This window comes from Bufo gargarizans, chromosome 3 (assembly GCF_014858855.1).
Source record: "Bufo gargarizans isolate SCDJY-AF-19 chromosome 3, ASM1485885v1, whole genome shotgun sequence".
NCBI classification, from domain to species: domain Eukaryota; kingdom Metazoa; phylum Chordata; class Amphibia; order Anura; family Bufonidae; genus Bufo; species Bufo gargarizans.
Window position 1 is genome coordinate 384,211,385 of NC_058082.1, and position 27,892 is coordinate 384,239,276.

At 40.7% G+C, this 27,892-nt stretch overlaps 1 protein-coding gene across 5 annotated transcripts in view; it reads right to left on the minus strand.

The window, feature by feature from the left end:
- The window catches only part of ANKS1A (ankyrin repeat and sterile alpha motif domain containing 1A), a 731,235-nt gene that overhangs the window by 447,262 nt on the left and 256,081 nt on the right, over window positions 1–27,892 (minus strand). For all 5 annotated transcript variants that reach the window (XR_006388413.1, XM_044288191.1, XM_044288189.1 and 2 more), the window contains one exon: window positions 8,239–8,379. Coding sequence is in view for 4 of the 5 variants with exons in the window: in XM_044288191.1 (XP_044144126.1) it covers window positions 8,239–8,379 (141 nt within the window). In the remaining variant the exon portion in view is untranslated. The remainder of the gene's footprint in view (window positions 1–8,238; window positions 8,380–27,892) is intronic.

Genomic DNA, 27,892 nt, shown 5'->3' on the forward strand with positions numbered 1-27,892 from the left:
TGTTTAGGGTCGTTGACTTGTTGAAAGATCCAGCCCCGGCGCAGCTTCAGCTTTGTCACTGATTCCTGGACACTGGTCTCCAGAATCTGCTGATACTGAGTGGAATCCATGTGTCTCTTAACTTTGACAAGATTCCCAGTCCCTGCACTAGCCACACAGCCCCACAGCATGGTGGAACCACCACTATATTTTACTGTAGGTAGCAGGTGTTTTTCTTGAAATGTTGTGTTCTTTTTCCTCTATGCATAACGCGCCTTGTTATGGCCAAATAACTCAATTTTAGTTTCATCAGTCCACAGCAACTTATTCCAAAATGAAGCTGGCTTGTCCAAATGTGCTTTAGCCCACCTCAAGCAGCACTTTTTGTGCTGTGGGCGGAGAAAAGGCTTCCTCTGCATCACTCTCGCATACAGAATCTCCTTGTGTAAAGTGCGCCAAATGGTTGAACGAGGCACAGTGACTCCATCTGCAGCAAGATTATGTTGTAGGTCTTGGTCTGCCACTTCGAGCCTTAACTTGAACTGATCCTGTGGTTTTCCATTTCCTCAATATGTTCCTAACTGTGGAAACAGACAGCTGAAATCTCTGAGACAGCTTTCTGTATCCTTCCCCTAAACCATGATGGTAAACAACCTTTGTCTTCAGGTCATTTGAGAGTTGTTTTGAGACCCCCATGTTGCTACTCTTCAGAGAAAATTAAAAGAGGAGGGAAACTTACAATTGACCCCCTTAAATACTCGTTCTCATAATTGGATTCACCTGTGTATGTAGGTCAGGGGTCAGTGAGCTTACCAAGCCAATTTGAGTTCCAATAATTAGTTCTAAAGGTTTTGGCATCAATAAAATGACAACAGTGTCCAAATTTATGCACCTGCCTAATTTTGTTTAAACAATTATAGCACACTTTCTGTAAATCCAATAAACTTAATTTCACAATGTCTCCTATATGATATATATGTCTCCTATATGATATATTTAACTGACATTTTTTATCGTAACAACCATCGTAACAACCAACAATTTATACAGGAAAATCATAACGATTAACAAGGTTGCCCAAACTTTTGCATCCCACTGTAGTTATTAGATCTCTCCTCGGCACAATTAATGTTATTCTTTGCAAAATATATATTATATTTTCTGTGAAGTGCCACAGGGCTAATAGTCATAAGGTCCTGGTGGTTCGATCTGTATACTTTTTACTGCCCTGCGTGTATTTATATATATATGAATATTACGTCGAAATTGATGTCACGATTATTGTATATTATTTTGCAATTTGTATTGTAACTTTTGCACAGCTTTATTTTGTATGCTAATCACGTCGATTTGTTTGATTGGATCACATGATCTGGAGGTGTGTTGTATTGCCTATATATATCCACCATATGTATGTGATCTTTGCTTAAAAAAGGCTCTAGTGCTGAGCTGAAACGTTGCACCGCACGGGTGAATAAAGGAGACATTTTTTAGCATCTATAGGAGTGCCGTTCATTTTCTGATCAAATATATATTTATTTTTGGGATCATATAGGCTTTATTGCTGTATATTTCTTTCATTTTTTTCTTGTTTTTGCGCTGGTTCTACTTCTTAGTGGTGTTGTGATTTGAATGCCAGTCTGTCTAGTGTCGCTCCTCTCTTTCCTCCTCTCTGTAGTCAAACTCTTACACTTTTATAAACCTCCATGGTTCTGAAATTGATGTCTCTAAATATGAAGGCTCTTAACTCCTGACAAGTGTACAGAGATGTGGCCGGATGCCAATTAAACGAGATGTAATATATTGTTATATTAGGAGACATTTATTGGCTTCTAACACCCACAGATGCTTGAATAGGCATTTCCCCCAACTTTTCTTTTCTTCTGCACTGGTCAAATAGGGTCCTCATAGGGTTCAGACGTTCGGTACAATTTAAGCTATATCAATGCATTACTGACCCGGCAGGTCATTTAATTATCCTCTTATGTTCCATCAATCATATAGATTCTACCATAGCCAATGTATATATTCCCAACTTTCACCAACACTATTTTATTAACCATTTCTATTGAAGCTAGCAAAGGGATTCCTTGTACTGGGTGGAGATTTCAACGTCACTATTGATGCATAAATTAACTGCTCCTAGGTGGCGGTGGAATATTGTCCAGAGTTGGGTAAGCTCCTTAAAAACACACCTCTACACGATATTTGGAGATACCAGCATGCAACGGAAAGGGATTTATCTTTCTCGTCTCAAGTTCATATCTCACAATCTCGGATATTTTCTCATTTGACAAGACCTTCTACATAAGGCCGCATACTCCATGATTGGTAACATCACATGGTCTGACCACACCCCAATCTTTCTACATCTACAAGACACATATATTCCTAACTCCAATCCACCCCTTTGGCGTTTCAACTCCTATTTACTGAGACATGAGGACCGTTTTGCTCGCTCTCTGACTCGCTTAAGGATTTTTTCTCACTTAATGACACCCCCAATATTAACATATCTACCTTAGGGTGCTCCCATGAAAGCTACATGAGAGGTTTGTTTATACCGTCTGCTTCCAGAATTAAGAGACAGAGGGAAAAACCATTTACAGGACCTACTCTCTCGTTTAGCTATCATAGAAGCACAATATGAAACGTCCCCCTTTGATGCCCTTATGAAATAATTCATTGATTTATGGTTCCAACTGTGTTCTTTTCTCTTACACATATATGAACAGGCTTTATTCGGTTCCAAGATTAAGCAGTAAAACCTGGCCGATAGAGCAGGAGCTATGTTGGCCCGTTGACTTCATGTATCGAATCTATGAGGCACGGACGCGTTTGCAGATTATTATAGCTGCTTATATATAATCTGAAAGAGGACCCTGCTACACCACAACTAATTTCTACCTTTTTAGACTCCGTTTCACTACCGGTGTTATCTTCAAGACTTCTCTTCTATTAATACCCCTTTTACAGAAAAGGAGATAGAAGTAGGGATAAAAGCTCTTAAATCACATAAAGCTCTGGGTCCAGACGGATTCTCTGGGCATTATTATAAAACCTTTAGAGCAGAACTAACGCCTCTTCTCGTCCGTCTCTTTAATGCCTTTCTTCTCCGGAAATACCATCCCAAAAGAAATGTTGAGTGCCATCATTACTACCCAAGATGTTCTATCTAACTTTTGCCCCATCTCATTACTAAACAATGATACTAAATTATTTTCTAAGCTACTAGCCTTGAGGATCCAACCTCTGCTTCCACAATTGATATCCCCAGATCAGGTAGGTTTTATCCCGGGATGTCAGTGCAGAGATTGGACTAAGAGGATGATAGATTTAATCCAGATATCAGAGACCGCAGGTGCACCCTCGATATTTGTCTCGCTTGATGCTGAAAAGGCATCTGTTAGAATGCACTGGGAGTTACTGGCAGTGGTGCTGGATCGGTTTGGGTTTTCGGGTTCTATACTAAAAGCCATAATTAAACTATACTCCACTCCATCTGTGCGGGTTCTAACGTCTGGGTTTTATTCCAAATGTTTTAATATATCAAACGGTACATTTCAGGGTTGCCCACTCTCACAGTGTTCGCATTGGTGATGGAACCCCTTGCGACAAAGATAAGTGCAGACCCAGTGGTTGCCAGCATCCCGGTTGGAACACTAACTCACGTTTTTTACGCAGATGTCATATTAACCCTCATCAAGCCAGACATGTCTCTTCCAGCTGTTACTAGGATATTAGATGAATACGCTAGAGCTTCAATGTACAAATCAAATTTATTTGGGGGAATAAGTCACCTAGGGTGGACTGCCATGCACTTTATCCACGTCTCCATGATGGAGGACTGAGAGTTCCAGATATTACTGAATACTATAAAGCTAATCTCATAGATCAGACTACAGAATGGTGGTCCCCCTCTTCGAATCATTAGTTCAGACTAAAAACTCACAAAGGATTACTAGCTGCCTACTCCCTAGCGGCAATTCCTGGGGGCCCCTCTCTTTTGACCATGCAGGCGGCAATATGGACCGGGCATCACCATATTAGGGGTATAGACCTGTTCTCCCCTACTACCTCAGAAATCCCTTTAACTGCCCTCACTTACTTTATTCCAGATCTTGCTATCGATTCTTGGGAAGGGGTGGGCTTATTATAACCTAGACCAGATACTAAAGAACTCCAATATTAAAACATTTGAGGTCTTGCACCATTCTCACCAGCTACCTAATTCATGTTTCTACCAATACTAGCAGATCATTGCATAGCATTGAGCTCCCTCCTGTCCAATCACCTGAGACCACCCCAATAAGCAGACTTTTTAACACTCAAAAAACTGCAGGGAAAGGCCTGGGTCCAAGCCTGGATGGCAAGTCAGGTTTTATGGTAAAATGGGAGGAGGATCCGGGATGTGAATGGACCATTAATGAACGGCTAGATGCTTTCTATTGGACGGTGGCTGGCTCCAATTGCATTAATCATGCAGAGCAAAATCAAAAAATCAAGGCTTTGTTGGTGTCTAACCCTGGCCCATATAGCGCATATTAACTGTACTTACAACCCATATTGCTGACGGGGATGTGGTGTAATTGTCCAACTATATTTCCAATTTGGAAGGAAGTCTTTGACCTTATGTCTAAAGTAGCTGGATTTCCCCTTCCCCTGTCCCCAGCATTAGCTATACTCTATATTGGGACTGAGACCCTCCCATGCACCCATCGCTAGGTAATAGCAGGGATCTTAACGGCGTCACAGAAACAAATTTCTACCTATTGGAAATGACCTGTCACTGAGTTCTTCAGACTTGATAGCCCTAGTTAATAAAGCCCTTGCTTCACACCAAGCTAGATCACAATTGTTGCAGAGATAGGATTTATGGTGCACGTCCTCTTATGCACCCCATATTCCACAGACAGTCTTATGAGAAACATCATACAACTATTAATATCTGGAAAAACAAATGAAGAGTGTTTGGAGGAGAACTAAGTGAGTGGTTCTGGAATATCACGATTACTGGTGTTGTTCCTTACTTGTTGTGCTACGAGGCACTTTACTATATTCACTATTTTCTCATGGATCACCTTATTTGCTAACAATATTGATTGTTTATTATAGCTCTAAACATTGTACAAACTACAAGAATGCTGAATGTTTTCTCTTTTATTTATTGTAATGTTTGAACAGCATCTCAGATTGTTGTACCGATTTGTACTGAAAAAACAAATAAAAATCTGAAAGTGAAAATGAAAAAATTGGTTTTTTTTTTTAACATTTTAGTGAAGGAAATGAAATGTTTGATATTTACAGCTCTGCATTTCTAAATTCTATTAAATGTCTGTGGGGTCAAAGAGGTAAGTACCCCCTTCAATAAATTTAATACAGCAGATCAATACGGATGCAGTGATACCCAATATGTCTATTTAGTTTATTTCAGTTTTACACAATAAATGCATAAAAAAAAAAAAATTGTGCCCACATTTTTCTACAGTAAAATGTTATTTTCCGAGGGACTGTCTTATGTTGGAGCTCATTTTTGCAAGAGGACGTGCTGGTTTGACAGGTAACATTTTGGGGTACATTTTTTATTTTACTTTTCTATTGCATGGTATTACACTTTTTGTGAGGCAAGAAAATTAAAAAATGGCAATTTTTTTTTTTTTACGGCATTCACCTGATAGGGTAGTTCATGTGATATTTTAAGAGAATAGGTCATTATAGATGCGGCGATACCTAATGCGATTGTTTTTGTTTTAATTTTTTTTCCTATGTGTTTTTTAAAATTACATGTAATTGAAACTTTTATTTTTCATTATGTACAGACGTGGACAAAATTGTTGGTACCCTTTGGTCAATGAAAGAAAAAGTCACAATGGTCACAGAAATAACTTTAATCTGACAAAAGTAATAATAAATTAAAATTCTATAAATGTTAACCAATGAAAGTCAGACATTGTTTTTCAACCATGCTTCAACAGAATTATGTAAAAAAATAAACTCATGAAACAGGCATGGACAAAAATGATGGTACCCCTAGAAAACACAGAACATAATGTGACCAAAGGGACATGTTAATTCAAGGTGTGTCCACTAATTAGCATCACAGGTGTCTACAACCTTGTAATCAGCCATTGGGCCTATATATATGGCTCCAGGTAATCACTGTGTTGTTTGGTGATATGGTGTGTACCACACTCGACATGGACCAGAGGAAGCAAAGGAAAGAGCTGTCTCAAGAGATCAGAAAGAAAATTATAGACAAGCATGTTAAAGGTAAAGGCTATAAGACCATCTCCAAGCAACTAGATGTTCCTGTGAGTACAGTTGCACATATTATTCATAAGTTTAAGATCCATGGGACTGTAGCCAACCTCCCTGGACGTGGCCGCAGGAGGAAAATTGATGACAAATCTAAGAGACGGATAATCCGAATGGTAACAAAAGAGCCTAGAAAGACTTCTAAAGAGATTCAAGGTGAACTTCATGCTCAAGGAACATCAGTGTCAGATCGCACCATCCGTCGTTGTTTGAGCCAAAGTGGACTACATGGGAGACGACCAAGGAGGACACCATTGTTGAAAACGAATCATAAAAAAGCAAGACTGGAATATGCCAAACTACATGTTGACAAGCCACAAAGCTTCTGGGAGAATGTCCTGTGGACAGATGAGACAAAAATCGAAGTTTTTGCCAAGGCACATCAGCTGTATGTTCACAGACGAAAAAATGAAGCATATCAAGAAAAGAACACTGTCCCTACTGTGAAACATGGAGGAGGCTCTGTTATGTTCTGGGGCTGCTTTGCTGCGTCTGGCACAGGGTGTCTTGAATCTGTGCAGGGTACAATGAAATCTCAAGACTATCAAGGAATTCTAGAGAGAAATGTACTAGCCAGTGTCAGAAAGCTTGGTCTCAGTCGCAGGTCATGGGTCTTGCAACAGGACAATGACCCAAAACACACCGCTAAAAACACCCAAGAATGGCTAAGAGGAAAAAATTGGACTATTCTAAAGTGGCCTTCTATGAGCCCTGACCTCAATCCTATTGAGCATCTTTGGAAGGAGCTGAAACATGCAGTCTGGAAAAGGCACCCTTCAAACCGGACACAACTGGAGCAGTTTGCTCATGAGGAGTGGGCCAAAATACCTGCTGAGAGGTGCAGATGTCTCATTGACAGTTACAGGAAGCGTTTGATTGCAGTGATTGCCTCAAAAGGTTGCGCAACAAAATATTAAGTTAGGGGTACCATCATTTTTGTCCATGCCTGTTTCATGAGTTTATTTTTTTACATAATTCTGTTGAAGCATGGTTGAAAAACAATGTCTGACTTTCATTGGTTAACATTTATAGAATTTTAATTTATTATTACTTTTGTCAGATTAAAGTTATTTCTGTGACCATTGTGACTTTTTCTTTCATTGACCAAAGGGTACCAACAATTTTGTCCACGTCTGTAAAAACACATTTTTTTCACCTATTTTTGTCCCACCATGGGACTTCAACTTCTGGGGGTCTGATCCCCTCTACAATGCATTACAGTACATCATGTATTGTAATGCACTGTCTATTAGCTTATACACTGACAGAGTGCCTATAATACCCAGCTTGTAGGAGGCAATCCCCTGCTGTTCCAAGCCATCGGGTTCTGGTCACCACAGCACAGGGACATGAAAGAGTGGAGGTTGCCTGTAAGCTCCGCAAACCCTGTGCAAGGGGTTAATATGCCGGCACCCTTGAGTCAAGGCCCACAGCGCCATACATGTATAGTGCTAGTTGCCTACAGGTTAATTAAAATCATCAAAAACTGGATGATCTGCTGCATGTGCTCTTGGCAGCAGAGATAATTTCTGTTGGTTCCATGTTCATATCTGTCCGCATTAATAATGAAACTTATGTTTTAATATATTCAAAGGCAACTCCCCGTTGCTCCTAGAGGCCCATTTCCAAATAGTAAAACATTATTTTTCTCAGCAATGCGGGCACATATGAACATGGGACCAACATAGATTCGTTCAGCTGCCAAGAGCACATACAACAGATCAGCCAATTTCATAGGTAAAAATCTATCGACAGATGCCCTTTAGGGTTAATGGGTGATGAGCTGGAAAAATGATTTGGTCATTAGATTTTCAGATTGATTAATATTTGTGGCATAACAAAAAAAAAAAAAAAAGTAAAATAGGGCAAGTGTGAACCTAACCTAGACTAAGAGGATGGAAAGCAACTAGTCAATCGTCATAAAGAGGATATATGATTACTCACATTTACAATCTCTAGTTCCCACAAATTGTGTAGCGTTTCCATAGAGGTATAACCACTGCTAAGAAAGCTGGAAGCATACTGCTGCAGGGACAGTGAATACAGCCATGAGGCTACAGACATCTCCCATGAAAGTGGGAATGGCTAGAAGAAAAAAAAAAAAAAAAACATTTACAAGGCAAAAACATTAATGATACTAAAATGGCGCAGTCACTTTCTACAAAATGTTTCAGAGCTGTTGTTCTTGAAGCATCTCACACATTTCAACAAAAGCAAAGAGACTAGACTAGGGGATGATGTTTGTACTTGGGCAAAGAGTTGGTTAAGGGATAGAAACAGATTGATTTAAATGACACATACTGAAAATAGGTTAAAGTCAGCAAATAAATACCACAAAGATCTCAATTAAAAAGGTTAATAGTTGTTTATTGTGTGTGTGTGTATGTGTGTATATATATATATATATATATATATATATATATACACACACACACACACACATATATATATATAAATAAAATTGCAGCACCAACCTGTGTTTTAAGATTAATGCTAGCTCCAAGGGGAAAAGCTTGCCCAGAATATAAAATTGAAAAGCAGAGCAGCACTCCAAATTGTGGTAATTGTAATTATTCACCCATAAGTGACGCAACGTTTCGGCTCCAACATGACGCCTTTCTCAAGCAATGCGAACAATGCAAAATTAACATATAACTAGTCAAAGGAAGTGACATCATCAAATTAAAGTGCTTACAAGTTAAGCTGCCGTTAATTCATGGCAGCGTGAATGACATTACTACATTTCATCAGAAAACATGTGTAATTGATACATGATACAGAACAATAAAAAATATCATAAGTGTCCATACAAAAGTAGGTGCAACATCACTGTGCATATGCGATGCATATAAAATTGCTCAATGATAAATAGTTAAAAAAGACTATTGCAATTCATGATACATGGAGAGTGGCAGAACCACATGGCGGTGGGTGTAGGTAAAGGCATATAACAAGGCAACTTAAAAATCCCAGTTGTAACTCAGTTGTTGAGCACGGCATGCTCAAGACAAGCACCGCCATTCAAACATCATGAAAAAGCGTCATCACAAACATACGCCTGTGCAGTAATCAGTACTCCTCCAATGCCGCCATCTTGGAAGACGTAAAACAGGTCAGATGCAGCTAGTATACAGCATCATCGCCTATGCGAACCCCCCAATCAGACAGCAGCAAAAGCATACTAATCACGCAGTTACTTATACGATCCTCTGTATCCAACTGAAAGTACAGTCAGGCAACAACCGTTGATTCATCTACAGCAGGCATGTCCAAACTGCGGCCCTCCAGCTGTTGCAAAACTACAACTCCCAGCATGCTCTAATAACTGTAAGCTATTCAGGCATGCTGGGAGTTGTAGTTTTGCAACAGCTGGAGGGCCGCAGTTTGGACATGCCTGATCTACAGGGAAAACCATGTGGGAGGAGTCAGGCCACCAGCATTCCCACGTAGCATTAACCCTGCTGATCCCATAACATAATGAGGGATCTACTCATACCATCACAGTCATACTTAGGAGACTGAAAAGATATGCTATCACAGGCAATACGATAATAAAATTGACGCCAAAAAAGGGGAGTTCTGGGATTGAAGTTGCGTTGATTGCACATTCCACTGCTCATCCATCATGTGGTCCTTGGCCACTAACCACAATAATATGTACAAAGAAAAAGAGAGAATAAAAATAATCAGTACAAATATACCCTCCACAGATTACAAAATAATAGTTACATTACTACCTAACTCAAAGGTGAAGGGACGAGCGAACCTACAATGGGACAGGGCAAGCTATCATCCAAATACCTATCCTAAATTGAAGTCTGCATTGAGGCCATGTGGTCTCAAAGAATTGAGGGTATGTATCCAACGTATTTCTTTAAAAGTGTGATCCTATTGCCACCCCTCCTGGGCATTGGTACATGGTCATCCAGCACTTGAGGTCTTTTTCCTTATGATCGAGAGCCGCAAAGTGCTTGGAAACAGCCAAATCCAGTCTTTTTTTATGAATACTTAACCGGTGATTATTTATTCTGGATTTGAAAGCCGTAGAGGTTTCACCAACGTATAGAATATTGCATAGACAAGATAGTATGTACACTACATAATCTGAGATACATGTCAAATGAAAACGAATGGGGTAATTCACACCTGTGGATGGACGGGTAAATGTAGTAGATTTACACAAGTAACTGCAATTGACGCAACCTAGACAAGGTGAATAAACACATCCTTTTTTTACCACCAATTTTTTTTAATTTTATATTCTGGGCAAGTTATTCCCCTTGGAGCTAGCACCCATCTTCAAACACAGGTTGATGCTGCCATATCTTTATTTTTTTGTATATTTAGCTCTCTGGCTGAGCACAACCATTTTTTCTTTTTTAATGTATTTTTTCAAAACATCATTTTTGTATCATGTCGAGTACCGACACAAATTCATCCAGCGGTGTCACCTACTCGCAGGAGGTGACTGAGCGAATTCTACGTGGGATACAGGGAGATGCTACCTTCCTTAATGTACCATCACATAAATAACTAAAGAGGAAGCATGAATCATTAAATTAAAAACCTGGTTTAGGGGCAAAACACACATGGTTACCAGTAAAACTAGTGAACTTTCTTTACGTGATCTTGACTTATACTAAAGCGGCTTCAATCCTGACACGAGTGAACCTACCATTGACGCGTTTACTAAAGGTGTACGGTTGGATATTGAAAAGTTAAAAAACAATTATGATAATTCCACCTTTAAGCACTCTAAGGGTACTTTCACACTTGCGTTTTTCTTTTCCGGCATAGAGTTCCGTCACAGGAGCTCTATACCGGAAAAAAACTGATCAGTTTTATCCCCATGCATTCTGAATGGAGAGTAATCCGTTCAGTTTGCATCAGGATGTCTTCAGTTCAGTTGTTTTGACTGATCAGGCAAAAGAGAAAACCGCAGCATGCTACGGTTTTCTCTCCGGCCCAAAAAACCGAATACATGCCTGAACGCCGGATCCGTCATTTTTTCCCATAGGAATGTATTAGCGCCGGATCCGGCATTCAGAATACCGGAATGCCGGATCCGTCGTTCCGGCATGCGCAGATCGGCAAAAATTTGAAAAAAATTTACAAGACGGATCCGTCTGTCCGCATGACAAGCGGAGAGACGGATCCGTCCTTGCAATGCATTTGTGAGACGGATCCGCATCCGGATCCGTCTCACAAATGCTTTCAGTCAGCGGCAGATCGGCGGATCCGGCGGCCAGTTCCAACGACGGAACTGCCCGCCGGATCACACTGTCGCAAGTGTGAAAGTACCCTAATCTTACTAGGGACGAAGCAGAGTCTTTGAAACAACTCCGTAATGACACCGCCCTTGTCTTCAAGCCTGCGGACAAGGGTGGTGCCGTAGTTGTTATGGATTCTAAGAAATATGTAGCTGAGGTACGACGACAACTGGGGGACACAAGTTTATAGAATCTTGAATGGTGATCCTAAATTTTGTATAGGCGCCGCCATCAGACGGTTGATGCTTGTGCATCAGGGGTTGTAGATATTCAGCTCATTAATTATCTCATTGTGGCTCATACTGTAACCTCTGTATTATACGTATTACCTAAAATTCATAAGACATTGGTCAACCCACAAGGGCGACCAATAGTATCTGGTTCCGATTCTATTTTCAGTCATCCGGCCACATTCCTTGACAAATTACTATGGGGTTTTGCTATTGGTGGTACCTCATATATCTGTGATACCAACGATTTTCTTATCAGATTAAATCAAGTGGATATTTCTGATTTTCAAAATGTGATTTTAGCATCATTTGATGTTGTTTCTTTACATACTTCAATCGAACACCACAGGGGGATTGATGTGGCAAAGAGGATGTTGTCTACTTCCACATTGTCAGACATGGCTGTAGACTTCATTCTGAGACTACTAATTATTTTATTGGAACATAACTATTTCTTGTATCAGGATACTTTTTATATCCAAAAGCGGGGTGTGGCAATGGGGTCCGACATGGCCCCCACCTACGCTAATATTTACATGTGTGTGTTTGAGGAGGACGTCATCTATCTGTCCAGCCACTTCAGGTATGTATTGAGGTGGTGGAGATACATAGATGACGTTTTCCTTATTTTGATAGGTAGCCAGGATCAGTTGATAGATTCCCATAGGTTTCTCAACAGTGTTCACAGATCGCTGCAATTTACATGAGTGCATTAGACTACTGAAATGCAATTTTTGAATACTAAGGTGGTCATTTTGGATGGAACTTTCCATACACAACTCTATACCAAACCAACTGATAAAAACACCACATTTCTGTATAGTAGTTGTCATCCTAGGGAAATTATATACTCTCTTCCATACTCAGATGCATCATATTAAAAGAATTGTCTCTGATGAGTTGGACTCCAGACAAACTACGGATAACATGATACAGAAATTCCAAAAGCTACTGGATGAATATCGCAATACGGTGACGGAATTGTATAGGAAGAAAATCCTGTCCAATCCATCAGTGAAATGCACAATATCCAGGATCCCATTTGTGTCTACTCAGGGTCTATTCACACGTCAGTTTTTTCTTTCCTGATCTGTTCCGTTTTTTGCTGAACAGATCTGGACCCATTCATTTTCAATGGGTCCTGAAAAAAAATCAGACATTGTGCTGTCCGTTTTTTTTCAGGACCCATTGAAAATGAATGGGTCCAGATCTGGTCCAGATCTGTTCAGCAAAAAACGGAACAGATCAGGAAAGAAAAAACGGACGTGTGAATAGACCCTCACACTGAGGCGAGAAATTACATTTGTTATATTATTAGACGACATTGGCCCATTGTTTTTGTATAGGAAATCCATGAGTTTAAGGGATCATATAGTTAGGGCAGATATTGGAGCAAAAAAGTCCTCAGGCAATCTACTTTGACACAACCTGGACTAGGATGTTTTCCTTGTCTAGGTTGCATCAATTGCAGATACATGTGTAAATCTACTACATTTAACCATCCATCCACAGGTGTGAATTACCCCATTCGTTTTCATTTGACATGTATCTCAGATTATGTAGTGTACACACTATCTTGTCTGTGCAATATTCTATACATTGATGAAACCTCTACGGCTTTCAAATCCAGAATAATCACCGGTTAAATATTCGTCAAAAAAAACTGGATTTGGCTGTTTCCAAGCACTTTGCGGCTCTCGATCATAAGGAAAGAGACCTCAAGTGCTGGATTATAGACCATGTACCAATGCCCAGGAGGGGTGGCAATAGGATCTCACTTTTAAAGAAATAAGTTGGATACATACCCTCAATTCTTTGAGACCACATGGCCTCAATGCAGACTTCAATTTAGGATAGGTATTTGGATGATAGCTTGCCCTGTCCCATTGTAGGTTCGCTCGTCCCTTCACCTTTGAGTTAGGTAGTAATGTAACTATTATTTTGTAATATGTGGAGGGCATATTTGTACTGATTATTTTTATTCTCTCTTTTTCTCGTATACAGATTATTGTCGTGAGTGGCAAAGGACCACATGATGAATGAGCAGTGGAATGTGCAATCAACGCAACTTCAATCCCAGAACTCCCCTTTTTTAGCATCATTTTTCATTATCTTATTGCCTGTGACAGCATATCTTTTCAGTCTCCTAAGTATGACTGTGATGGTATGAGGAGATCCCTCATTATGTTACGGGATCAGCAGGGCTAATGCTACTTTGGAATGCTGGTGGCCTGGCTCCTCCCACATGGTGTCCCCTGTAGATGAATCAACGGTTGGTGCCTGATGGTACTTTCAGTTGGATACAGAGGATCGTATAAGTAACTGCGTAATTAGTATGCTTTTGCTGCTGACTGATTGGGGGTTTCGCATAGGCGATGATGCTGTATACTAGCTGCGTCTGAGCTGTTTTACCTCTTCCAAGATGGCGGCATTGGAGGAGTACTGATTACCGAGGAGGCGTATGTTCGTGATGACGCTTTTTCATGATGTTTGCATGATGCGCTTGTTTTGGCGCATGTGCGTCGGGATTTGGGCATGCCACGCTCAACAACTGAGTTACAACGGGGATTTGTAAGTTGCCTTGTTATGTGCCTTTACCTAAGCCCACCACCAGGTGGTTCTGCCACTCCCCATGTATAATGAATTGCAATGGTCTTTTTTTAACTATTTATCGTTGGGAGAAATTTTATCTGCATCACATATGCACAGTGATGTTGCACCTACTTTTGTAAGGACACTTATGATATTGTTTTATTGTACTGTATCATGTATCAATTACACATGTTTTATGATGAAATGTCAATCACGCTGGCATGGGTTAACGCCAGCTTAAATTGTAAGCACTTTAATTTGATGATGTCACTTCCTTTCACTATATATATTGTGGTGTCTCACAGGGTGAAGTAATTTAGGTTATATATGTGTCTCCCAGGTTCTTAGCATATGCTTTAGAAAGCTATTTAGGAAAGGGTTAAAAAACCTAAGCCTGAGTCCTGATGAGCTGCACCTGGGGAGTTGCTAGATAACTGGGCTGTCAACACACTTGCTCAGAACTTCCTGGGAGTGAGAGAAGCCACATCTCACTGAGGGACCCTGAAGGTCCAGAGCCTGCAAACTGCAAGTATCACAGGTTGCTGTTCAGACAACGTGCTTATTTTGGGTGGACTGAGGATAGCTCATCCACGTCCTAGAGCGGGACCTATTGTTTAGTTAGAGCCTAGATAAGGCTAGGTGTTCCGTTTATGTTTTTGTGTTTTATTGCAACCTGTGAAATAAAGCTGGAAGGAAGCCAGTTCAAATGCTTTTCTGTCTCCTGAGGTCTCCTTGTGCAAAATAATCTGACTAATCACAATATGTTCATTTTGCATTGTTCACATTGCCTGAGAAAGGCTTCATGTTGGAGCTAAAATGTCGAGTGACTTATGGGTGAATAAACACATCCTTTTTTTACCACAATTTGGAGTACTGCTCTGCTTAGCAATATATATATATATATATATATATATATATATACATAGATATACATAGATATACACATACACAGTTGAAACCAAAAGTTTACATACACTACATAGAAGAGACACATATGCATGTTACAAAACGGTCTTTAGAACTATAGTACATAAACATTAACAAGAACAGTCTATATTAAATATCAAGACGACTGTGGCTTGTAGCTGAGACTACTGACACTGAGTGCTGCACCACAGCCAGCCGAGACTGCTGGCTGTGGTGCAGACTGTTGGTACTGCCTGCTGGCTGTGGCTGAGACTGCTGGCACTGACTGGTAGCTATGGCTGAGACTACTGGCTATGTCTGGTGGCTGAGACTGCTGCACTGACTGGTGTGGCGCAGACTGTTGGTACTGACTGCTGTCTGTGGCTGAGACTGCATTCTGCAGCTGGTAGCTGTGACTGCTGGCTGTAGCCGAGACTGCTGGCACTGACCTGTGTCTATGGCTGAGACTACTGGCTTTGTCTGGCCGCTGAGACTGCAAGCACTGACTGTGGCTGAGACTGGTAGCAATGGCCAAGACTGTTGGCTGTGGCGCAGACTGTTGGTAATGACTACTGGCTGTGGTGGAGACTGCTGGCTGAGACTGGTAGCTGTGGCCAAGACTATTGGCTGTTGCGCAGATTGTGGGCACTGACTGCTGGCTGTGGCTGAGACTGGTGGCTGTGGCTTTTAGCCGAGACTACTGGCACTGACCAGTGGCTATGGCTGAGACTACTGGCTAAGTCTGGTGACTGAGACTACAGACACTGACTGGTGGCTGATACTGGTAGCTGTGGCCGAGACTGTTGGCTGTTGTGCAGACTGTTGGTACTCATTGCTGGGTGTGGCTTGTAGCAGAGACCGCTGGCACTGACCAGTGGTTATGGCTAAGACTGCTGACTGCGGCTGGCTGTGGAAGAGAATGCAGACTGCGGCTAGTGGCTGTGACCGCTAGCACTGACCGGTGGCTATGGCCGAGATTACCAGCTACAGTATGTCTGGTGGCTAAGACCGCAGGCACTGACAGGTGGCTGATACTGGTAGTTGTGGTCAAGACTGTTGGCTGTTGTGCAGACTGTTGGTACTGGTTGCGACTGCTCGCTGTGGCTTGTAGCAGAGATCAGTGGCACTGACCGGTGGCTATGGTTGAGACTGTTGACTGTGACTTCTGGCTATGGCTGGTGGCTTTTAGCTGAGACCACTGGCAAGGACCGGTAGCTACGGCTTGGACTGCTGATTGTGGATGCTGACTGCGGCTGGTAGCTGAGACTGCTGGCTGTGACTGCTAGCACTGACTGAGGCTGAGATGGCGGCTAGTAGCTGTGACTGCAGCTTGTAGTTGAGACTGCTGGCACTAACCAGTGCCTATGGCAGAGGCTGCTGACTGCGGCTTGTAGCCGAGACCACTGGCACTGACTAGTGGCTATGGCTGAGACTGCAGGCACTGACTGATAATGGTAGCTGTGGCAGAGACTGCTGGCTGTGGCTTGTAGCTGAGACCGCTTGCACTGACCGGTGGCTATGGCTGAGACTGCGGCTGGCTGTGGCTGAGACTGCAGCTGTAGCTTGTAGATGAGACCACTGGCTAAATCTGGTGGCTGAGACTGCAGGCACTGACTGGTGGCTAACACAAACAGAAATGGCTGCTGACAGGGAAATAAATGGCTGTTGACACAGGCTCCTATAAACAACTGTAATGGCACACTTCTCACTGGCACTCCTCTAACAGCTCTAAAATGGTGACAATCTGACCTGGGACGTTTGTGGGCAGTTAGCACAATGTGTCAACAGTACAGGCGGATTCTTCTCAGCGTGGTGTGGGCGACGCAGGAACGCTATACTAGTCCGCATGCAACAGTCTGTTCCACGGCTGCTCACCAGGACAATAACCAGAAGTCCGTGCAACGAAGACGGCACATGCGCAGTGTAACGATGTTAGAAGCGGAGAGCGACGGGGACATTCTTGAAGCAGGGAAGGCCAATAAGGGAGCTTTGGCTAGCAGCCGACAACAGCAGGTGAGCCATGGCCACCCTATAGGTTTAATAAATGTAGTAAAACTTGTGAGATGTGCTGTGTCCGTGTGCAGTGCAGCGCTGTGTCCTGAGCACAAGCCGAACAAGTATTTCCTAGAAGCTAGAAATGCTAGGCTGTGGAAATTTAAGAAAAAAAAATTATATAGTATGAAAAAAAATAGCGCTTTAACCTCAGTTTGTTTTTTATTCTAAAAAGAGGGAACATTTTCACTTGAATATGGTAAAGAGAGAAGGTGTAGTTTCTAAACATTTAGACTACATTTTGTTACTGTTATAGCCAATATGGCCAGAACATGAACTGAAGATTTGTTTGGAATTTCATGTGCAAGGGAGTGAGGCTTTGTCTGTATATTTTCTCAAGTTTTTTTGGGAGATTCTGATTCATTGCAGATCTGGGAATTGGCTGCTCCAGGGTCCAAAATGATAATAGATGCACAGGATGCACACAGTGATACTCATACTACAAATGTCCACTATGGAGTGAAGTGCTTTGTTTTAGCAGTATAAAAGAAGTCACTGAAAAGGGCCTCCCAGCTGATGTGTCGCTATTAGATAATGTTTAGGGGATCTAAGTACCTTCATTCTGGATGTAGTCAAGTATTGATGTAATTGTGTATTATTTTATATCCTTTGTTCTATCCTTGTATATACTATTGTTGTAACTTAAAAAAAAAAAATCATACTAAAATCATATTATTAACTTTCATTTTTACTGCAGTTGTAGTTTTAGCTAATAGTCTCTCTTTAAAGACTATCCGAGCCTGAATTCTTACTCTCATCAGGAAAACATGCGGAAACACTCCATGCAGTATGTGCTCATATACTGGTGTATGGACACACACATCAGGGCTAAGAAGAGAAAGCGCAACATATGACTTTTGGAGGGAAAAATTCACTGGAATAATTTTCAGGCACATATTAAATTTGAAGACAACATTGAGGTCCCCCTACAGTGGAAACAGCGTTGTGTGTGGGCAAATTTTGTTGCTGAATGAGTTGACATTTTCATTGGTACCATTTTAGGGTACATAGTACTAATTGATCACTTGAAATTACACTTTTTTAAAATTGTAAATGGCTTGATGAGAGGAAAGGGCAGATTTAAATAAAAAAAAGAATTAACTTTTTTTTTTTACTGTTTATTTTTATCCTACTGTGGTACTTTCACTTTTGATGGTTTGAGCCCTGTTTGGATGCAGTACACAGATACATGTTGTATTGTACTGCACTAAACTGAGTTTTTAATTGATAGTACACCTGAAAACCAGCCTTGGGAATGGGCCTCATAAGTCTCTGTAGCAGGCCGGCCCTAAGGCCTTTGCAAGGCTCGAGACTGCCATTCCAACGATTGGCCACTTGTCAATGCAGCCCGGGGGGGGGCAAAGGAGAGACAGAGGGAGTTCACTCTTGATAATGCCCCTTGGGGCGTAAAAACCCAAGGGCAGAATATAGAATATTTGACACAGTCCTGACCTCAGTATCTGAGGAAAGGGATTTAGGAGTAATTATTTCAGAAGACTTAAAGGTGGGAAGACAATGTAATAAAGCAGCACGAAATGCCAGCAGAATGCTTGGATGTATAGGGAGAGGTATAAGCAGTAGAAAGAGTGAAGTGCTTATGCCGCTGTACAGATCACTGGTGAGACCTCACTTGGAGTATTGTGCGCAGTACTGGAGACCATATCTCCAGAAGGATATAGATACTCTAGAGAGAATTCAGAGAAGAGCTACTAAACTGGTCCATGGATTGCAGGATAAAACTTACCAGGAAAGGTTAAAAGACCTTAATATGTATAGCTTGGAAGAAAGAAGAGACCGAGGGGATATGATAGAAACTTTTAAATACATAAAGGGAATCAACTCGGTAGAGGAGAGCATATTTAAAAGAAGAAAATTTCAGGTGACTACCCCTTGAAGCTCATCAAGAGAAGAGAATGCTAAGAGTGTGCAAAGCAGTAATCAAAGCAAAAGGTGGCTATTTTGAAGAACCTAGAATATGACATTTTCAGTTGTTTTACACTTTTTTGTTATGTACATAATTCCACATGTGTTAATTCATAGTTTTGATGCCTTCAGTATGAATCTACAATTTTCATGGTCATGAAAATGAGTAACTTGCTAGTATTAGCAATTTAATCTTCTTATATATGAATCAGAAACATAAAAAAGATATAGGATAGTAGTCCAGATTTTATTAAACCTGATAGTGTTGCGCTAAAATCTGTCAGTATATAATATTGGATAGATGGTCCTGATAGTCTTTATGTTGTATTTCAATCTATATATTGCTTTCTTGCAATAGAAAGAACATTAGTCTCTTATATATAGTGTTCCATATGATAATTAGCAAACAAAGTGACCACTGATTTGAGGCTTGTAGCCTGTACGTTTCACCAATGTTGCCAGATGCACGCTATTTTCTTCTGCTGCGCTTGCCGGCTTGTAGCATGGCATCCCATGTGATCGAGAGCCGCAGCAGTGTTCTTTTCTTAGGATGGGGTGCGTAGATGCCAAGTATACTTTTTTATATACAGTTGCAAGAAAAAGTATGTGAACCCTTTGGAATGATATGGATTTCTGCACAAATTGGTCATAAAATGTTATCTGATCTTCATCTAAGTCACAACAATAGACAATCACAGTCTGCTTAAACTAATAACACACAAAGAATTAAATGTTACCATGTTTTTATTTAACACACAATGCAAAAACTCACAATGCAGGTGGGAAAATGTATGTGAACCCCTAGACTAATGACATCTCCAAAAGCAAATTGGAGTGAAGTGTCAGCCAAACTGGAGTCCAATCAATGAATTGAGATTGGAGGTGTTGGTTACAGCTGCTCTGCCTTATAGAGGGAAAAAAAAAAAAAAAAAAAACACACACACACCAGTTCTGGCTTTGCTTTTCACAAGAAGCATTGCCTGATGTGAATGATGTCTCGCACAAAAGAGCTCTCAGAAGAGCTACGATTAAGAATAGTTGACTTGCATGAAGCTTGAAAGGGTTATAAAAGTATCCCCAAAAGCATTGCTATTCATCAGTCCATGGTAAGACAAATTGTCTATAAATGGAGACAATTCAGCACTGCTGCTACTCTCCCTAAAAGATGACTGCAAAAAGCACAGCGCAGACTGCTCAATGAGGTGAAGAAGAATCCTAGAGTATCAGCTAAAGACTTACAAAAGTCTCTGGCATATGCTAACATCCCTGTTAGCGAATCTACGATATGTAAAACACTAAACAAGAATGGATTTCATGAGAGAAAACCACAGAGGAAGCCACTGCTGTCCAAAAAACAACAACATTGCTGCATGTTTACAGTTTGCACAAGGGCACTTGGATGTTCCACAGCAGTAGTGGTAAAATGTTCTGTGGACAGATGAAACCAAAGTTGAGTTGCTTGGAAGAAACACACAACACTATGTGTGGAGAAAAAGAGGCACAGCACACAAACATCAAAACCTCATCCCAACTGTGAAGTATGGTGGTTGGGGCATCATGGATTGGGGCTGTTTTGTTGCGTCAGGGCCTGGACGGATTGCCATCATCGAAGGAAAAATTAATTTGAAAGTTTATCAAGACATTTTGCAGGAGAACCTTAGGCCATCTATCCACCAGCTTAAGCTCAACAGAAGATGGGTGTTGCAACAGGACAACGGCCCAAAGCATAGAAGTAAATCAACAACAGAATGGCTTAAACAGAAGAAAATATGCCTTCTGGAGTGGCCCAGTCAAAGTCCTGACCTCAACCTGATTGAGATGCTGTGGCATGACCTGAAGAAAGCTATTCACACCAGACATCCCCAAGAATATTGCTGAACCGAAACAGTTCTGTAAAGAGGAATGGTCAAGAATTAGTCCTGACCGTTGTGCACATCTGATCTGCAACTACAGGAAACGTTTGGTTAAAGTTATTGGTGCCAAAAGAGGTTCAACCAGTTATTAAATCCAAGGGTTCACATACTTTTTTCACCTGCACTGTGAATGTTTACATGGTGTGTTCAATAAAAACATGGTAACATTTAATTATTTGTGTGTTATTAGTTTAAGCAGATTGTGATTATCTATTGTTGTGACTTAGATGAAGATCAGATCACATTTTATATCCAATTTGTGCAGAAATCCATATCATTCTAAAGGGTTTACATACTTTTTCTTGCAACTGTATCAGAAGATTAAATTGGTAATACCAGCATGTGACTTCTATTTTCACACACACATTATATATATATATATATATATATATATATATATATATATACACACACAGACTGAACAAAAATATAAATGCAACACTTTTGGTTTTGCTCCCATTTTGCTCAAATATCTGAAACATTTTCTACATAGACAAAAGGCCCATTACTCTCACATTCAGGTGAAACTCGAAAAATTTGAATATCGTGCAAAGTTCATTTATTTCAATACTGCAACTTAAAAGGGTCAAACTATCATATGAGATAGACTCATTACATGCAAAGGGAGATATTTCAAGTCTTTATATGTTATAATTTGGATAATTATGGCTTACAGTTTATGAAACCCCAAAGTCACAATTTTGAGGTACCCTTTGCACAGGGGATATGGATTTATTAGCTGACTAGAGTGTGATACTTCGAGCCTAGAATATTGAACCTTTTCACCAAATTCAAATTTTAAGCTGCATTAATGCAATTCATTTTAATTAGCATTACTGAAATAAATGGACCTTTGCACAATAGTCAAATTTTTCAAGTTTCACCTGTATTGTTCACAAATCTGTCTAAATCTGTGTTAGTGAGCAATTCTCCTTTGTCGAGATAATCCATCCAACCTCACAGGTGTGGCATATATATATTTTTACCATTTGTTTTTACTACCATTCCTTTCTTCGGTTGGTCACCAGTTTTTATTGTTATGGGCTATACTTCTTAGAATTAAGCTGGATGCTGTACATCCACATGCTTTTATGTGTACATGTTTTTTTCAATAAATTTACAGTTGTACAGTAAATTGACCATTACTAGTCCATACAGCGCCAGATAGCTGAGTGCCCCCCAAACCAAGTCTACTTTGCTAATAATCTTCTTTTCGACACCAGTGTGAGTCGCGAGGAGAGCACCGACCCATACATTACTAGGCTGATGGAGCCACTGACTGTTATATAAAGCTAGGTAAAAGGACGACTGGCACTCACTATGTGGTACACATCAAATGTATTATTTATTGACTGCCCCCTCAGCAATGGAGTAATAGCAGCAACACATACAATTTAAAACAACATACACTAAAAAATATATAATAAAATACCCTCTAAAAGTAATAAAAAAATACCCTGGTTGTGTAGATGTATAAATACAAAAACGCAATTGTTCTGGTTGTATAGATGTATAAATACAAAAACGCAATTGTTAAAAATAGGACCTCCTAGGATGGATGAATAATATTGAATAGCAATGTATGTCCTAACTGTTCCTGTTGAGGATAATGTCTCTTAAATGGCATAAAGCGCCCAGCCTATTAATCTCCTATTCAATGTCCACAGTCTGTGTGTTCACTTGTTCCGGATCCAGAAAGACAAACACAGATTGCAGTGGCTATAGATATTAATAATGCTGGGGGATATCACTTACTTCAGCAGTCCTTTGGCCCGTTGGAATCACGGCCTTAATATGAAATCTGTTAGGGGTAAATATCGCATACCCTCAGATAAATGTCACAGACAGTCCGGGTTGTCCGCTCGCTGTGCCGTTCACTTTCAGCGTCCTCGGTGGATTTACAGCAGTCAGGTTTACTCATTTGCTGCACCGCTCACTCTCGGCGTCCTCGCACTCTGGTATTGGACACGTGATTTCTCAGAGGTATCGCGGGACTTAGAAGTTTACTTCCGATATTCCTGTGAGAAGGTGCTTTCGGTGAAATGCAAAGGTGGAGCGCTCCACTTGTTAAAGATAATTTAGATCTTTATCTTCATATCCGGAATATTGCTGTAGAAAGGGATATAACGCTAAACGCGTTTCGAAGACTTCCGTCCTCTTCCTCACCAGAGTGCGAGGACGCCGAGAGTGAGCAGTGCAGCGAGTGAGTAAACCTGACTGCTGTAAATCCACAGAGGACGCTGAAAGTGAACGGCACAGCGAGCGGACAAACCGGACTGTCTGTGACATTTATCTGAGGGTAAGCGATATTTACCCCTAACAGATTTCATATTAAGGCCGTGATTCCAACGGGCCAAAGGACTGCTGAAGTAAGTGATATCCCCCAGCAGTATTAATATCTATAGCCACTGCAATCTGTGTTTGTCTTTCTGGATCCGGAACAAGTGAACACACAGACTGTGGACATTGAATAGGAGATTAATAGGCTGGGCGCTTTATGCCATTTAAGAGACATTATCCTCAACAGGAACAGTTAGGACATACATTGCTATTCAATATTATTCATCCATCCTAGGAGGTCCTATTTTTGACAATTGCGTTTTTGTATTTATACATCTATACAACCAGAACAATTGCGTTTTTGTATTTATACATCTACACAACCAGGGTATTTTTTATTACTTTTAGAGGGTATTTTATTATATATTTTTTAGTGTATGTTGTTTTAAATTGTATGTGTTGCTGCTATTACTCCATTGCTGAGGGGGCAGTCAATAAATAATACGTTTGATGTGTACCACATAGTGAGTGCCAGTCGTCCTTTTACCTAGCTTTATATAACAGTCAGTGGCTCCATCAGCCTAGTAATGTATGGGTCGGTGCTCTCCTCGCGACTCACACTGGTGTCGAAAAGAAGATTATTAGCAAAGTAGACTTGGTTTGGGGGGCACTCAGCTATCTGGCGCTGTATGGACTAGTAATGGTGAGTGCCAGTCGTCCTTTTACCTATTTTTTCTATACCACTGGATTGATTGAGTGAGCAGTCCTTCGACTAGAGCACCCCTACCGTACTGAGAAGGGTGGTGAGCTATCCACTAAATTTTACACATGTTATATAAAGCTGTAATAGTGTTGCTAAGGATAATTTATCTTCAGAGCAGTTCTGTATGTAACATGCAGAAGCTAACAGCCACCTTGTCACTACCTCAGTCCCTAACTATGGACATATGGTTTAAAGCGAACCGGTCATCAACTTTATGCTGCACTTACTAACGGCAGAACAAAGTAGAGACAGGCGAGTTGATTTCAGCGGTCTGTCATTTATAAGTAAAAATTAAGTGGTTGCCGAGAAGCAACATCACAATCATTGCAGATTAGGCCTGGAAAAGAGTCAAATCTACCTGAGAAGAGTCATGGGTATTCGTAAATTCCTGCTATCCCAGCTCACCTTGTAGCTGGCCAGCTAAGACTTGTCCTAGGTTGCTAATACGGCTTATATGTGTATACAGCTAAACCTAATAACGGAATACAGTTTATATGTTTATATGTTAAAGACAAAAGTAGAGTTATTTACTTTGACTTCATGTTTTTTTGAGGTCATGTAACAGTTATATATTGTGCTCACAGAAGCAGAAAAGAGAATATAGATTAATTATGTGAATGTAAGGTAAGCTCAATGACACAGCAGACACAACATAAAGCATAGAAATAAACTGCTGTTACTGCCCAGGAGTCTTGACCAATCATAGCCAGTCTCACACACAGCCTGTGTGGGAAATCCCCTAGCTGGAATCATTATTCACCAGAGAAAGGAGCTGAACAGACACACATTTACAGTCAGAGATCAGTTTTATGGGAACAAGAGGCCAAAATAGGAATTTAGAACAGTTATATAATGTTCCTATTGTTAATGTAGTGATTAGAACTGTATACTGAACCAGTTATGTGTTAAATGACAGTTTCACCAAATTGTGATCAAATTGCAACCAAATTATGAACTGCTCATATCAGATCATACTAAGCCATAAAAGCAAACTGCTCAAAGCAATTGTATAGAGCAAACTGCAAACCAAGTAGAAATATTAAACCTCAGATATACCTCAGAGCTCTCATAAAGTGCTTAAATAACTTAAAGTGAGAGTACAGATACTGAAGAGAGAGAAATATATACACCATTTTATGTTAAATGACTAGATTGAACAGTTGAACCACCATCTTATGCCGCCATTTTGTGATACTTTATTCAACACGTGTTTTGTACATGGACTATCTGCTGCGGAGGCGGCAGTGTTATATATGAAGAAATTTTTAAGTTAATAAAGAAGTTATTTCAAGCATTTGGTGTGCTCTTTAAACCTACTGTTTCCATAGAACGGCACTAGAAGAATTACAGAGTAAGGCTGAGTTCACACGGGCGAGATTTCCGCGCGGGTGCAATGCGGTAGGTGAACGTATTGCACCCGCACTGAATCTGGACCCATTCATTTCTATGGGGCTGTGCACATGAGCTCTAATTTTCACGTATCACTTATGCGTTGCGTGAAAACCGCAGCATGCTCTATACTGTGCGTTTATCACGTTGCAGGCACCATAGAAGTGAATGGGGCTCAGTGAAAATCGCAAGCATCCGCAAGCAAGATTACATGGTTATAAGGGAAAATAATAGCATTCTGAACTTATAACTCCCCTTCTCCTCTTGAAGGAATAATACAATCTACACTACAACTAACCCAAACCTGAACTTCTGTGAAGAAGTTCGGGTCTGGGTACCACAGTCGGTTTTTTATCACGCGAGTGCAAAACACACTGCAGCCGCGCGATAAAAACTGAACATCGGAACGCAATAACAGTCAAAACTGACTGCAATTGCGTACCTAATTGCGCGAGTTTGCCGCAATACACCGGGAAGCATCCGGACACGCCCGTGTGAACCCAGCCAACAGATAGCCACGCAGCAACTGTTCCCTGAGTGAGCAAGCAAAGACACCTCAGCGCAGCTACCATAGAGGCCATAGAACCTGTGCTTTAGTCAAACTGCAGCCGACTCAAAGTGGCAGAATGGGAAAGGCAAAATAGTCATAGAAAGAGCGCAAACCCTCCTGTGATACCTAGAAAAAGAAACGCATGGTGGGAGGCCAAAGTCCAGAGCGCCCGCATCGCTATCCAGGAAGAGGCCATGTACTGCAGCCAGCTAGTTTCCCGCCACTAGGCCCAAAGCCTGCAGCAGCATATCTAAGCCAGAGCGTCGCAAGTCTGCACAGAGCGTCGCAAGTCTGCACAGAGCCTTGCATCATATCAAGGAAATACACGTCTCCATTAAGACTGACATTTATTCCTGCTCTCCAGAATAAGGTCACAGCTTTCCTTTTATTACTTATCATTGCACATAGGTTTTGGCATAAAGAGACATTTTTGTGTTCAGAAATAAGAGACTAAAGTAAAAAAAAAAAAAAATGACAGTTTGTAGTATATGGACTCTTGGACTCATTGTTACATTTAAAGTTAAAGTCATTTAATTCTGCATTTATTAATATTCCATTTAAAGTGAAAGGTATTGTATTATTTGTATTGATTGTTATAGCATTTAAAAGTAAAATGTCTGAGCCTAGTATTACCATGCCACTGTTAGAGGATACAAAGATAGATAGGGTAGAAGGTGAAGAGCAATAGAACTTGAGTTAGAAGAGTCTAACGCAGCACTAGTCTTGCCTCAAACAAATCTTCTCCAAACAAATTAACTAAGACGTTCATCACGTGCCAGAAAACTGACCGAAAAGATACTGGAACATTTGGAGCAAGAAGCAGCATTAAGAGAAAAAGTTTGCCCGAATGTATAAGTCGAAATTATACATTAGAAGCATTCGTGGAAAGCTAAAACAAGAAAGTATAAGAATGAACTTGAGTGAATTGGTAGAGACGGTAGAAGAATCTGAATCAGAGCTTATGGCAGCATATGTCAACCTGCGTTCATCAACGACACCTTCCCAGGATATTGTAAGGAACCTGGATACATGTACTGCAGTCACTAAAGATTTAGTAAAGCTCATGAGAGAACTATCATCTGCAGAAAACTATGATGAAGTTAAAGCAAGAAGGAGAATGAACAAGCTTTTTATGAGAGACTATGCTAGATTAATAGGGGGAACCACAATTTCAAGTGTGACTTTCGTCGCTAGCAGAAGTGCCACCCATATATCAGAGTCCTCAAGCCAAAAGAATTTGCTGAACAAATTGCTGTCTATAGAGCAGAAACTGAAATTGAAGCTGCCATCGAGGCGCGCCGCCAACTGATGGCTGAAAAGGATGCACAATGGCGTCAGATGAAAGCTGAAATGGATGCACAATGCCGTCAAATGAAAGCTGAAATGGATGCACAACGCCGTCAAATGAAAGCTGAAATGGATGCACAACGCCATCAGATGGAAGCTGAAATGGATGCACAACGCCATCAGATGCAAGCTGAAATGGATGCACAACGCCATCAGATGCAAGCTGAAATGGATGCACAACGACATCAAATGGAAGCTGAAATGGATGCACAATGCCATTAGATGGAAGATGAAATGGATGCACAACGCCATCAGATGGAAGCTGAAATGGATGCACAACACCATAAGATAAAGCTGAAATGGATGCACAACACCATAAGATTCAAGCTGAAATGGAGGCACAGCGCTAACAGATGAAATGTCTGGAGAGGCAGAAAGAAGTT